This window comes from Lygodium microphyllum, chromosome 8, assembly GCF_053477565.2.
Source record: "Lygodium microphyllum isolate KBCC chromosome 8, Lygodium_microphyllum_v1.1.10, whole genome shotgun sequence".
In the NCBI taxonomy this organism is placed as follows: domain Eukaryota; kingdom Viridiplantae; phylum Streptophyta; class Polypodiopsida; order Schizaeales; family Lygodiaceae; genus Lygodium; species Lygodium microphyllum.
In genome coordinates, this window is record NC_141142.1 from 41,788,986 (window position 1) to 41,803,236 (window position 14,251).

The following is a 14,251-nucleotide window of genomic DNA, read 5'->3' on the forward strand; positions in this document are numbered from 1 at the left end:
AATTGTTTTCTGACAAGTTGTTACAATTTGCATGGGAGTGAGCCTGATGCTCTTTTACGAAAATCATTCCAAAAAAAAATTAGTTTAAAAAATTGCATGTGCTAAGCTTTTTCTGTGTTTTTGCTTTTCTTGCACTTATGTATTTAGGAGTTAGCAAGTATTTAGGAGTAATGTGATAAGGCAAGAACTAACTTTTGTTTCAAGGCAAGCCTTGGATTTTGTTAGATCCTTCAAATCACTTTGATAGGTTTTGTATTTTGACCCCAACTCATTTGAAGATCAAAGCCAAAGATGGTTGGAAAATAGTTATTTGTAAGCTCTAAAGCTTTTTACAAGGTTATACATATTAATATAATATCGTACACTTTGTGCCTAGATTCTTCTAGTGCTTTGCATCAGTTTGTCTTAGACTCTTGTATCTATGTGACTTGTATGAACCAACTTTGCTTTGTACAAGGAAAGATCTGTCTCACATACTTCGGGCTGCAAACTACTGGCATAGATGGCACCCAAGGTCGAGAAATAGAACCTGGGTAAGGAGGTGTTGTAATGTTTGGAGGGCTACCCCCTCAAGGAAACTTAATTTTATGCTATGGCGTGTTGTCATGAACAAATTGCCTACTAGGGAAAGATTAAGTAAGTTGATGCCAGTTCCCCCATGGTATATATTCTGCAAGATAGAGAAGGAGTCTACAAGACATCTGTTATGGCACTGCAGAGAAGTCCGAGGCTTCTGGAAGCAACTCCAGTCATGGGTGCGAAGTGTTGGCTTCTCTGACAGGATTGACAGTTGTGGAATGTGATTAGAGCGATTTCAATGCAGGAGATCTAGAGGCTAAGAAATGACAGGCTTTTTTGTAGGGTTAAAGTTCCCTTGGTCCCAAAGGATCGATGGCCCTGGGTCAAAAGTGAAATTCTGGTGGCCCTTAAGGGCTGTAAACTAGCTGATATAATTTTTAAGGTTTTTTCTAATGCCTTAGCAAAGGCCTAAGACAATTATGTCTTGAAGAAGCCTCGGTTATGTAAATACCTTTTATTCATAATATTGATATTCTCTGCGCATTATAAAAAAAACTTTGCTTTGTATGAATGTGGCACTTTGTAAAACAACACTCATGTTGAGCTATTTTTGTTTGTATAACAATAACTATTACATAACACTTATTTTAGAGATACACATCCCAACACATAAAGCATTGCCATTGCTTTTAGCATGAGCATCGATTACCACAAAAGTAGTAATATCTATAGCACCCTTAATCTATATTTCTAATAGCACATGGTCTTGTGTTTGGCGCTCATTTTTCATCTCTCTTACTTATCTCTCAATTTAACTAAATAGGCCTAAGGACTCCATCCACATAACCTATGCATGATAAGCCTATAGTTCTTAATTAACTATAACAATTAGGTATTCCATATGGTGGTAAGAATATCATAGAGCTCTTCCAACGCATATCCTATGTTAGCATAGAAATAACGAGACACTTGTTGTCCCATTACTGTCACATAGCTAAGAATAGATTGTAGATGTTTCCAATTTGCTTTCCTTACATATAAGCTCCTAGCGAGATTGACTCTTACTTGAAACAATCACTAACTATTTAATGGAAGATTTAGTTTTAAAAATTTTAACAAACAAAATGTGAATGTTTGCTCTTAATGGCTTGGTCATTCCTAAAAGACGAGTCGTTAACTTCAAACTATTATCGTATCTAAATAGCTTGGCCTTTCCATTAAATAAAATAGATTTTTAACACTAAATTGTTTTTGCCTAGCAAGATCATATGGAGAAGGGCTTTTAGTCCTTTTTCACTTACCTTTGTGACACACATATACACACCCTTCATATCTTATTGTATACCATGTTATGTCAATAGAAGTGCAATCATGTGGTTCCTCATTCATGGCCTCATGTATTCACATTGTAATGTGCAATAGCATGTGATGTGATACTATAAGCAACCCTCATTTTTATTACACATATATATTAAAAGGATTTGTTTCAATTTGGCCTTTATTGCTTTTTTTTAAAACACGCACACACACACACACACACATCTTATGGGTTATGGACAAGCCTTTGATTCATGGGGAAAAAAATATTTTCAAGATATACACATATCTTTGGTTAAGTGCTTAATGCTAAGTAGTGGTTGGATGAGATACTTTCTTTGTAACACTTTTTGCAAAGAGCCCCTTTCTCAAGGCTTTCACACTTGTGAATTATAAAAAGGCCCCTTTAGCCAAACATAGGGTTTCAACCTTTAAAAAGAGCTACCCCTCACTTTGTTGTCTTTTGGAGTGGCATACATGGAAGTGGTCTTTACTACTCCCTTGCCTTCTCCCTCACATGAGCATCACCAATTTGTGTAATGATGACTATGGTTACTATTCTCCATGTCTTGGGCAAACTAAAGTTACTTCTCATATTCAATCCTATCCTTTTCAAAGCCGTGATGCTTTATTAGCCTTCTCTTACCTTAAAACATTCTATTTTCTAATAATTGAGGTATTGGTAATAATGGATTACAATGTATCATCTACTATATTTCTTACCCTATTTGATTCCATAACTCATAATGCTAATTCTCCTAAAGTTAGATATCCTCTAATTAAGCTCGCTTAGTCTAGAATTACCTCGACTGATTGATCTGTGGTACGCTTATGGCATTTCTATCATTATGTCTTTGTTTTAACATCTATTTTGTTATTCCTCACTACTTAGATGCCAAAGCATTAGTAATGTGTAATATAGGTTCATTTACTTCCCAATATGTATTGTAGTCATTCATATTTTTGCACTACTAAAGCCATTTGCTTGTGCGATATAAAGAGCCTTTTTAGCTCTAGGTGATTGTCCTATGACACTTAAACACAACCTTTTTAGCTCTAGGTGATTGTCCTATGACACTTAATCACAACCTTTCTAGCTCTATCAATATGCAATATGATTTCTTTTTCCAAGAAACGTAACTCATCTATATCCATACTATATATTATTCTAGTTGTGGCTTTGGTGCTTCTCGAACCTCCAAAATAATCCCAAGCCCCCCTAGCCCCCTTCAAACCGATTTCCTCCCTACTAAACTTTTCAAATTTGAATTAAAGCTTATGGAGTTATGATCTCTCTCTCTCTCTCTCTCTCTCTCTCTCTATATATATATATATATATATATATATATGCCAAGAATCATCGATGATTGAAAATGCAGAGATGGTGAAGTAGAGCATGATCGTAGGGAATTTACTATATGTATACCCTCTATATCGCGTGTGTTCAAGGCCTATTTGTAAATATCTTTATCTATAATTTTTTTCCTAATAAAACATAATCATTTTCTATTCAATCTATAAGTAACCCTTTTATATAAAACTTTTTTTATATAAAATATGTATAAAAATAATATTTCAAAAATCCCTTATGTTAAATCCATGTGATACATACATATATTTATGATTGAACTCCCCAAGAGCATGATAGAGCAACACCTCTCTCTCTCTCTCTCTCTCTCTCTCTCTCTCTCTCTCTCTCTCTCTCTCTCTCTCTCTCTCTCTCTCTCTCTCTCTCTCTCTCTCTCTCTCTCTCTCTCTCTCTCTCTCTCTCTCTCCAAAGCCAACGAGCTACACAGGCAAAGCACAAGTTGAGGTGATAAGGCATGCAGGCCAGTGGATCGCAAGGAAGAATGTAGCCCGCAAGATCAGGTCTATAGTATGGATGGGAGGTGGAAGCGCAGCTCTCTCTCGCAGTGCTCGCTCTAGATGGTGGTAGCCTTTTTCTCAAAGACCTCATTGATTGCAATAATCTGAACATGGCACTTCTTGAGCTTGTTTAGCTTCCCGAGAAAGTACCAGAACTCAGACTTCATTGGTGGCCCAGAGCTTGTCCCTTACAGGCTTACAGCACAGGTGGTAGGTGGTGATGTTAGCAAACAGCGGCGACTGACAGTGATGCCAGCAATAGTGGTGATTGACAACAACGGCGATGAGAGCAACTGTGGTGGCGACAAAAGCACGAGCAATTGGCAATAGTGGCCAATGAGAGAGAGAGAGAGAGAGAGAGAGAGAGAGAGAGAGAGAGAGAGAGAGAGAGAGAGAGAGAGAGAGAGAGAGAGAGAGAGAGAGAGAGAGAGAGAGAGAGAGAGGGGGGGGACTCACGAGAGAGCATGAGAGGGACAAAATTTGGGGAAAGAGAGAGGGATAGAGAATTTGGACAATTAAAAATTTGGAAAGAGAGAGAGAGAGAGAGGGAGGGTAGAGAGTTTGGGCAAAATTAAAATTTTGGAGAGAGAGAGAGAGAGAGAGTGTGTGTGTGTGTGTGTGTGTCTGCACGCCTGTTTGTGTGTGTGAATGGGAAAGGAAAAAAATTTGGGGGGAAGAGAGTGAGAGAATATAACAAATTAGAGAAAGAGAATTAAAATTGAGAGAGAGAGAGAGAGAAGCTTAGGAGGAAAACTAATTGGGAGAGAGATTCTAGAGAGAGAGAGAGTGTGTGTGTGGGTAGAGAGAATTTACAAAACTTAGAGAGAGACACACACGGGGATAAAAATTTGGGGAGAGAGAATTTAAAATTTTTAGAGAGACAAAGAGAAAACCTTAGGGAGAGAAATTGAGAAGAGAATAAAAATTTTTGGAAAGAGGAAAAAGAGAGAATGGAGAGAGAGAGAGAGAAAGAGAGTCTTAGGGAGAAAAATTTGGAAAGAAAGAGAGTATATAAATCTGGAGAGTGGAGAAAAGGATAGAGAGAAAATAAAATTTTGGAGAAAGAACTAAAAATTTAGAGAGAGAGAGAGATAGGGAGACAAATTTAGGGAGAGAATTTAAAAATTTTGGAGAGAAAGAGAGAGAACCTTAGGTAGAGTAATTTTTTTGGAGAGAGAATATCAATTTGGAGAGAAGAAAAAACAAGAATGGGGGGACAGAGAGAGGAGGAGGGAGGGAAAAAGATAGAATTTTGGAGAGAGAGAGAGAGAGAGGAAAGGGAGGGGAAAAAGACAGAATTTTGGGGGAGAGAGAAACTTTGGAGAGAATAAAAAAAGAGAGATTGGAAAGAGAGAGAGGGAGAAAAAAATTGAGACAAGAAAAATAAAAAAACATTAGAGATAACGAGAGACTAAAAGAGAGAGAGAGAGAGAGAGAGAGAGAGAGAGAGAGAGAGAGAGAGAGACTAAGGGATAATTTTTTTAGGAGAGAGAATAATCGAAGAGAAAAAATTAGGGAGAGGAGACAATGTCATTTCATGGCAAGGTTGCATGGTAGCCAGACTACATGGCCTAGCACTTTGAAATTGTAACAAAGAGATAACATAAGTGAAAGAGGTAACAATTCACATGGCTAGCAAATAATACAAGTGAATGGCAAGCTTGTTCCTTTTCACAATGTTGTTCATTGACAACTTCACACAATAAGCCACCATAAAGCAACCTAGCGTTTTTTCACTAGAAAAGATGAGAAAAGAGAAATACAATGTGTGGGGAATAAGCGAGGGAAGCTGGCAGTGTTGCTACATGCAACTACGCACGAGCAAACGAGTGAAGCTGCCATGAAGCAACATAGCATTCCGCATGCACGAAGCATACAAGGAACACTAGTACAATGATTATGATTCATTTTTCCATGGTGGCCTGGGTGGGAATTTTTGCACCATTTATATGAATTGTCTATGCGATGATCGTGCAGACATCTACTAACTACAAAGAACTTTTTAACTCTAGATGACTGTCATGAGACACTTAAATTGAGTTTTTTAGCTCTATCACTATATGATCCAATTTCTTTTTCCAAGATTGAAAGGTAATTCATAAAGTGTTTATGATTTTAGATATATACCGAAGTCTCATAATATAGAGAGGCAAATCGACTCAAGGTCGAGTTCTTTTCATTGGAGTCATGACAAGTTTTTTACTTTTCAGAATCTCAAGGAATAATATAACTTGGTACCATATTTCTACTCATTTTCATCAGCCTTTATGTATGAGTTACTACATAAATCTACACAATGTTTCCCACCTAAGAGTAGTCTTAGTATAGTAATTCAATGCTATTTTCCAAAATATCTAGATAGTATCTCTCTTATATGTATTAACTATACTTCGTACCTTGTTCTAGTAGCCTCTCTTTTTTTACATTTTAGCTTCTATTTTACCCCTTTTAAAGCCACATAACCATACTTGATAACCATATTGTTTCTGCATGGGTACTTTACCACTATTCCTCTATTATGACGCTAATGCATTCTTTCATGAGTGACCATCACTTCTACCCCAGCTACTTCAAAAATCTCTACATCAATGATGGTCTAACATTGTTTGCTGTGTTTATCAAAGTAAGGTAACATAAGCCTGTTTGAGTGACAAGGATAACAACTAGGGGCTGTTGTCAATGCCTATGACACATTTTAGAAGGTGTAGTCCTTGTTACATGACAAGGATAACAACTAGGGGTTGTTGTCAATGCCTATGACACATGTTAGAAGGTGTACTCCTTGCTAACTATTAACTTGTTTGGATTGTAGGTATTAGATGGTTCCTTTCTCTTTCATGCTTTAGTTGTACTTGTGTTGTATTGATTTTGACATCATTCTAGTTGCGTACTAGTAAACTTGTAACATTTGCTCTCCTATTAATGCAATGACTCGTAGTGTTTGGGGTGCATCTCATTTATGTTGTACTAATGTTTTTTCATAGTAGTAACAAACGCATCTACATGCATGCATACATACCAAATGAAAAAAAGTGAAATGGCAACTACTTGTAATGAATAAGATGTCTTAGATAATCCCCCAAAATCTTGAAGCCAAAGTCATACATAAGCAACTAGTATGAGGGAATCAAATAGAAATAATTGTGGAAGAAGTGTGCACATAGTAGAGGAAAATAGATTTGGAGGTTCTAATTGTGGAGAATGTGCACGCATAATAGAGGAACAGAGAATGTTGGAGGTCATAATAATACACTTTGGTATATATTTTCAATGTATAATGACAAAGGAAGACAACTGGGGTGCGCTTTCAAGTTCCAAGCCCAAAATTGGTCCTATGGACTTCGCATGCCCTTTTTACCTTTTAACTAGAGAAGGGTTTTTTTTAAAATCTAGGTGTGAACACCCACCTTGGGTATGGTAATAATAATAGGATGAGGAGGACCTGTGCCTAGATTCACATTTAAAAAATTGCCCCATAGCTAAATTTGGTTACGTCTTCTTAGAGAAGTTTCGTCTAAAATGTTATGATAATTGATCAATTGGTGCACCTCAACTATCCACGTTCTCCATACAACAATTGGAATTTGTGTACAGATACGACATGTACCAAAATGTAGCTCTAAATCATGCTTATTTTAGTGGAAAAAGTAATAGTAATGTGAATGTAAAAGCACCTAAGCTCACTAATTCTTCTAACACATTGATAGATTGTCTTTCTTTCGTGATCATTTTGCCACTTAAGGAAGGTTACTGAAGGGGGGGATAGAGAGATTGGTGAGAAGGGGGGGGGGGGGGGAGGAGGGGTGAAGGGGTGAAGGGGGGGCAAGAGGGGATCATCTTTCTCTCTCTTCTCTCTCTCTCTCTCTCTCTCTCTCTCTCTCTCTCTCTCTCTCTCTCTCTCTCAACATGTGGTCTTGTGTCACACTTGTAGCACACATCTCATCATCTCTCAATGCATGCATTCAAAAGGGGGGGGAGCTTTCTTTGATTAAATGCTCCATTTCATTGCTTAATGTAAGCATTTGAAGGAAGAAGAGTGTTTTCTTTGACTAAACTCTTCGCTTTTATCTAGTCACATCCACTATGTGAGAATGATAATGAGAGTAAAATCCCTAAGTTACTAAAGTACTACTCCCATTAATGGGTGTTCACATGTGAGGAAAAACCCTTTTCTAGCTAGAATGATAAAAGTACCCATAGATAAGAAAGTGTTTACTCTGTAGCTACAAAGAAACACGATTAGCATAATAAGAAATCCTATTTATGGATATCTACATCCTTGTCAACTAGTTGTATCTTTTGATTTAAAAAGCATGTCCTTTGTGTTCCAAAGCTAGTCTTGCACAATTAGCCTTTGGTAGGGGTCTTGAAATTAGATAGTCGATGCTATCAAGATGTATGCAAGTATAAATAAAAGTGATGGAAAGACTTACTTAAGCTTGTGCAACCAATGAAATATTTGTCGTGCTGATGTTTCTTGCTTGAATGGCATTGCTACTAGCAAAAAAGCACTGAAGGGTCAATTACTTGGCAAAATCATTGGAAAAAAAGAATAGCTTTTATGTATGCATAGTGTGTAGAGCTACATAAATGCCATATAGTATGTATGACAAAGAATAAACATATCATTTCATGCAAGGCATAGCATCACTCTTTTATAGCCAACACTTTGTAGGGCTAATGCACTGACTACAATGTGGTCAGTATTGCTAAGTGTGTTCTCTTGTCATATTTGTCATCAATTTGTACATAATATCTCAACATAAGCATTCTCTTTTAACACTATCGCTCAATGCTTGTAGATAGACACATGTGTGCGTGTATACTAGCTATTTTCTTTTTACACCATCGCTCAATGCATGCACATGTGTGTGTGTGTGTGGAGAGAGAGAGAGAGAGAGAGAGAGAGAGAGAGAGAGAGAGAGAGAGAGAGAGAGAGAGAGAGAGAGAGAGAGAGAGAGAGAGAGAGAGGGCAAGAAAAATGTTTTCTTTGACTAAACGCTCATTTTCTTAATTATAAAAAAACATTCTCTTTTTGTTTTGTTAGTATAAAGACTAGCGTTCTGTGGGGTGCTTCATACACACAGAACGTTAAGCAAGTGGCAAGTGAAGTTGTCGAGCATGATAACTTCACTCGACAATCCATTTCTCCTCTTTTCCCTCTCTATTTCCAATTTTTTATTCTCTCTCTATCTCGCTCCCTCTCCCCCCAATTCTCTATGTCTAATTTCTCTCTCTCTCTCTCTCTGCATTTTATTTTAGTTTATTTTCTCTCATATTCTTATTCTCTCTCCCTCTCTCTCTTGCATCAAACATAAAATTCTCTCTCTCCCCCCCTTTCCTTCTCCCCTCTCTCACTTCTCTTTTCCTTCTCTCTCCCTCTATTTTTTTCTTTATTCTCTCTCTCTCTTTTTCTTCTTCTTCTTCTCTCTCTCCATTTTCCCCTCTCTCTACCCTTTATTTTAGTTTATTTCATCTCATCTCCTTGTTCTCTCTCTCTCTCTCTCTCACATCAAACTTAAAATTCTCTCTCCTGTTCTTCTCTCCCTCTCTCTCCCTGCTTTTCTTATAAATTTTATTTTCTCTCTCTCTTTAAAATTTTATATTTCCTCTATCTCTTTTAAATTTTATCATTCCTCTCTCTATAAATTTCTCTCTATTCATTGCCCTCTCTCTCTCTCTTCTTCTTTTTTCTTTCCCTCTTTATTCTCTTTTTAAAAATTTTAATTCTCTTCTTATTATTTTCTCTCTCTAATTCTCTCTTTCTGCTTTCTGCTTTCTTCTCTCTTTTAAATTTTATATTTCCTCTCTCTATAATTCTCTCTTTGTTCTCTCCCTCTCTCTCTCTATTTTCTTCTTCTTCCTTCCCCCTATCTCTTTGAAAGTATGTGAAAAACTATATCAAAGATTATTTTAAATTGAAAAGCACATTTTAAAAATATTTAATTATGAAAATTATTTTAAAATTATTTAATTAAAAGAGAAAGAAAAAAAGTTAAGTCTAACTAAAAGAGGAGGAGAAGCGAGATAGAGAGAAACTTTTGATTTAAAAAAGAAGAGAAAGAGAGAGCCTACATGTGAGAGAGAGGGGGCTTTAATTAAAAAAGGGAGAGAGATTTAATTAAAAAGGAGTGGGGGAAGAGAGAGGAAGTGATTGAACATGAGAGAAAAGGGGTTTTGATTAAAAAGGGAAGGTTTGTTTAGAGGGTAGGTTCGGGCTTTCTAAACCTACAACCAAAATAATATAGTAGTAATTATCTCTATTCTTCTCTTTCTCTCTCATTTCTTCTCTCCCTGCTTTTTTCTTTCTCTCTCTCTCTATCCCCTTTTTTCTCCGCCCTCTCTTTGCTCTTTTCCTTCTATCTCTCTCCTCTTTTTTCATGATTTATTCTCTCTCTCTCTCATTTAAATTTTATCTTTCTTATCTCTATAATTCTCTCTCTCTCTCTCCCCCTTTCCCTTTATTTTTCAAAGTATGTAAAAAATTAAGTCAAAAATATATTAAATTTAAAAATAAATTTTAAAAATATTTAAATAAAAAAGAAAAAAAGATTCTAACTAAAACAGGGGGAGAAGAGAGAGAAACTTTTGATTTAAAAAGAGGAAAAAAGAGATGTTTGTGAAAAATTTGATTTAATTAAAAAAGGGAGAGGAAAAGAGAGAGCCTAGATGTGAGAGAGAGGGGGGTTTAATTAAAAAGGGGAGGGGGAACAGAGAGGGAGTGATTCAATGTGTGAGAGAATGGGTTTTGATTAAAAAGGCGAAGTTTGGGAAGGGGGTAGGTTTGGGAAGCCCTATGCTCAGAGAGGGGGGTTTAATTAAAAAGGGGAGGGGGAAGAGAGAGGGAGTGATTCAATGTGTGAGAGAATGGGTTTTGATTAAAAAGGCGAAGTTTGGGAAGGGGGTAGGTTCGGGAAGCCCTATTAAAAAGGCGAAGTTTGGGAAGGGGTAGGTTCGGGAAGCCCTATGCTCAGAGAGGGGGGCTCAATTAAAAAGGGGAGGGGGAAGAGAGAGGGAGTGATTCAATGTGTGAGAGAATGGGTTTTGATTAAAAAGGCGAAGTTTGGGAAGGGGGTAGGTTTGGGAAGCCCTATGCTCATAGGGCTTCCCAAACCTACATGTGAGAGAGATGGGGGTTTAATTAAAAAGGGAAGGGGAAAGAGAAAGGGAGTGTTTCAATGTGCGAGAAAAGGGGTTTTGATTAAAAAAGGGAAAGTTTGGGAAGGGGATAAAGTTTAGGAAATCGTGTGAAGGTACGGGGCTTTTCGAACCTACAATCAAAATAAAAATAGCAAGTTCGTTTAAGGTTTGGTATAAAAGGCGAAGTTTCCATGGGTTGGAATCCTTGGTTGGGGACAAACGAATCAAACCTTGAAATAATATATAGAAAATATATGTGGAGGAAAAAAGCAAGGCAACCATTCGGGAGAGTCTAATTTTTTATTTTGCGCTTTGCTAGCTTATCATGAATGATGATGACGATGACGATGAAGAGCACCGTCGCGGCGTCTGAGGCGTTCCGCATTAAAGGAAGGGCCACTCTGCTGCTGAGAACATTCGCAAGGACCGGCGGTGGTTCATAAGGACGTGAAGCAACGAAAACTCAAATCTGTGGAAGTGCATGATAAAAACAGTTCAGTCCCACGAACTTCTTCGTTCGTATCGCTAGCGACTCACCAGGAACAAAATTAAAGGCCACAGAAGAAGAAGAAGAAGAAGAAGAAGAAGAAGAAGAAGGGGGGGAGGAGGAAACGCAGAGCTAGTCGTAGGTGCAGAAAGAATTGCCGATGTTTCGTGAGTTGCAACCCTAACGCTCTAGCCAAAAAACTCGTGACGCTCCGAAGAATGGTCGTACCGCGCAGTCCTGGCCCCTCTACTCAGGTGTGAGAGAAAGAGTGTGTGTGTGTGTGTGTGTGTGTATGTGTGTGTTTTGATTGGAACTAGCAATGACATGACCCTATTCTCTGTGCGTTGGTTGAACTGACAATGACCTGACATGACCCTATCCTATGTGATGTTTTGAGCAGGATTTGAGAGAGAGAGAGAGAGAGAGAGAGAGAGAGAGAGAGAGAGTGTGTGTGTGTGTGTGTGTGTGTGTGTGTGTGTGTGTGTGAGTTGGAATTGACAATGACATGACCTATGGTGATGCTTTGAGTAGTATTAGAGAAACGATGGATATCTGTGTGAACACGTTAGCCATGCCAAACATTTGAAAGAGACACATTATGCCAGAGCATTGTTTCTATGGCTCTCTCTCTGTCACGCGTGTCTTGAATCTTCCTTTCATGTTGGACTTGGCATTGACATGATCCTATTCTATGTGATATTTTGAACAAAATATGACATTGATCTGTAAACAGATGCCTTTTTGTGTATGTTAGTCATTACTAAATATTTGAAAGAGAGACCTTATGTGAGAGTGGTTTCCATCTCTCTCTCTCTCTCTCTCTCTCTCTCTCTCTCTCTCACAAGCACACACAAGCCACCCTCCTCTCCCTGCCCTTTCTCCCTTCGAGTTTGCCCAAGAGTTTAACTACAGTACATAGATTATGCCTCCTCACACACACGCTTTTTAAAGTCTCATTTTGTTCATTTACAAAAACAGTAGTTGTGAATGTCCAATATCAAGACTTTTGGAGGCCAGCCAGGACCTTATAGCCAACAAAATATGCCATTTGAAAAGCCTTGACCACATCATCAAAGGTCAGCAAAGTAATTGCTGAAGTGGGCATGTTTAGTTATGTGTACGTTTTTAAATTCATTGATCACATTATTGGTGCCAATACCAGCAAGTAAACTTAGTTGCACCAACAATGGCTAGTTTGCAAGCCCATTGATGCTTTGCTACACTCGTATACATGCTATTCCTCTTGGCTTGGTAGTAGTTGGAAGTTTACAAGGCATGTGAAACTAGTCAATACTGTATCCCAAGGCTAAATACTTTTAGAGTGAAATGGGATGGGTTTCTCAGATGCTGACTTAATCGCGACAGATGCTTGTAGTAGTAGTTGCGAGAGAAATAGAGTGTTTGTGTATGATACTATCAAATACTAACTAATTAGTTCCAACTTCTGTGTTGGTTGTGCCTCTCTTATAGTAATGGGATATGTTGATGTCCCCTTTGCTTAGCTAAGTTATGCATCTTGTGAAAAATGGTATTTGGTATATGATTTAAATTGGTCTAAAGGTCTTGGTAGAATGTTTGGTCGAACAAGGCCCTTATTCTCCACAAAATAGGCTATTTACATTGGTTGTGAGAGTAATCATTTGTGTTGATAGAATGAAAGATGAAAGATAAATAGCATTGATAGAAATATGGATCACAATTATACACAACCAATATGGGGTTCATATGTAGACATTAGTTTACTACATAGAACTATAGATCATACCATTCAAAGGATGAAGCAAGTTAAGGATCATATAACAATAATTTTTGAATGATTGTGAGATTTGAAAGTTAAGAAATGTAATGCTTCTTAAAATGAGAATACTTTACAAGTAGTATTTCTATGGATACATGATCGTCGATGATGTGCTTTTTAAAATGAAAATATTTTACAAGTAGTATTTCTGTGGCCACATGACCATTGGTGATGAGAAACATTTGTGATGTAACTTTTTATGTTTCTTTATAAGAGTATAAATATGACACCGCATTTGCACGGGTAAACTAATGATTATCTACAAAGAGAAAAAAAGATGAAAGAGTTTCTAAAAAATAACCCTTTCTTAGTACCCAAAACTATGTCATTATACCCAAGATGAGATTTGAATCATTCTTTAGTAACGGAAGGTGAAAGCTCTCTCATATAAGCATTTATTGATTGTTTGAATGTGAAGACATTTGCTCTAATGGCAAAAATGGCAACTATAAGAGCTGTCATTGTAGTGGGTACAACAAAAGGTTGAGTCTTGTATTGAATGGATACAAATAATGCATTTTTGTATGGTGAGCCAAGAAGAAGTGTATATGGAGTAGCCATAGGGTTATGAGAGCATGGTTTACCCCGATTATGTGTGTAAGCTATGCAAAGCCTTGTATGGGTCGAAACAAGCACCAAGAGCATGGCATAACAAGAGAGCACAGTATCTTGTCTCTATTGGTTTTCATGTTGAAAATGTAGATCACTCGCTTTATAGGCATCAAAGTGATAGGGGTATTGTTGTGATTATCTTGTATGTGGATGATTTGATCGTTGGGGGTGATAATGTGTAAGATTTGGAGTGGAGTATATGAAGAGTCTTCTCAAGTTGAAATTTGACACGAAAGATTTGGGATAGCAGAAGTACTTTCTTGTCATTAAGGTGATAAGAACATCTAAGGGGATATGACTCTCACAAATGTAGTATATCTTGGATATGTTGACAAAGCGTGGTATGGTTGATTGTAAGCTGATGTGGGTGAGTGCTATGTTAATCTAGAAAGACCATTAATGATTGTATACATCAATTGTGATGATGACATTGATGTAGACTAAAATAAACATAATAATAGTTGGTTGTTGTGAAACATCAATAGACATTACAAGTTGACAAAAAGCCAAGT

The 14,251-nt window shown here is 37.3% G+C and overlaps 1 protein-coding gene across 2 annotated transcripts in view; it reads left to right on the plus strand.

Annotated features, from left to right (window-relative positions):
• Positions 1-11,124: 11,124 nt before the first annotated feature.
• The window catches only part of LOC148032204 (ASI1-immunoprecipitated protein 2-like), a 38,009-nt gene continuing 34,882 nt past the window's right edge, over positions 11,125-14,251 (plus strand). The window contains exon 1 of one of the 2 annotated variants that reach the window (XM_087682855.1): positions 11,125-11,583. In XM_087682855.1, the coding sequence (XP_087538981.1) occupies positions 11,548-11,583 (36 nt within the window). In that variant the 5' untranslated portion in view covers positions 11,125-11,547. The remainder of the gene's footprint in view (positions 11,584-14,251) is intronic. The other variant, XM_087682854.1, reaches the window with a different exon arrangement.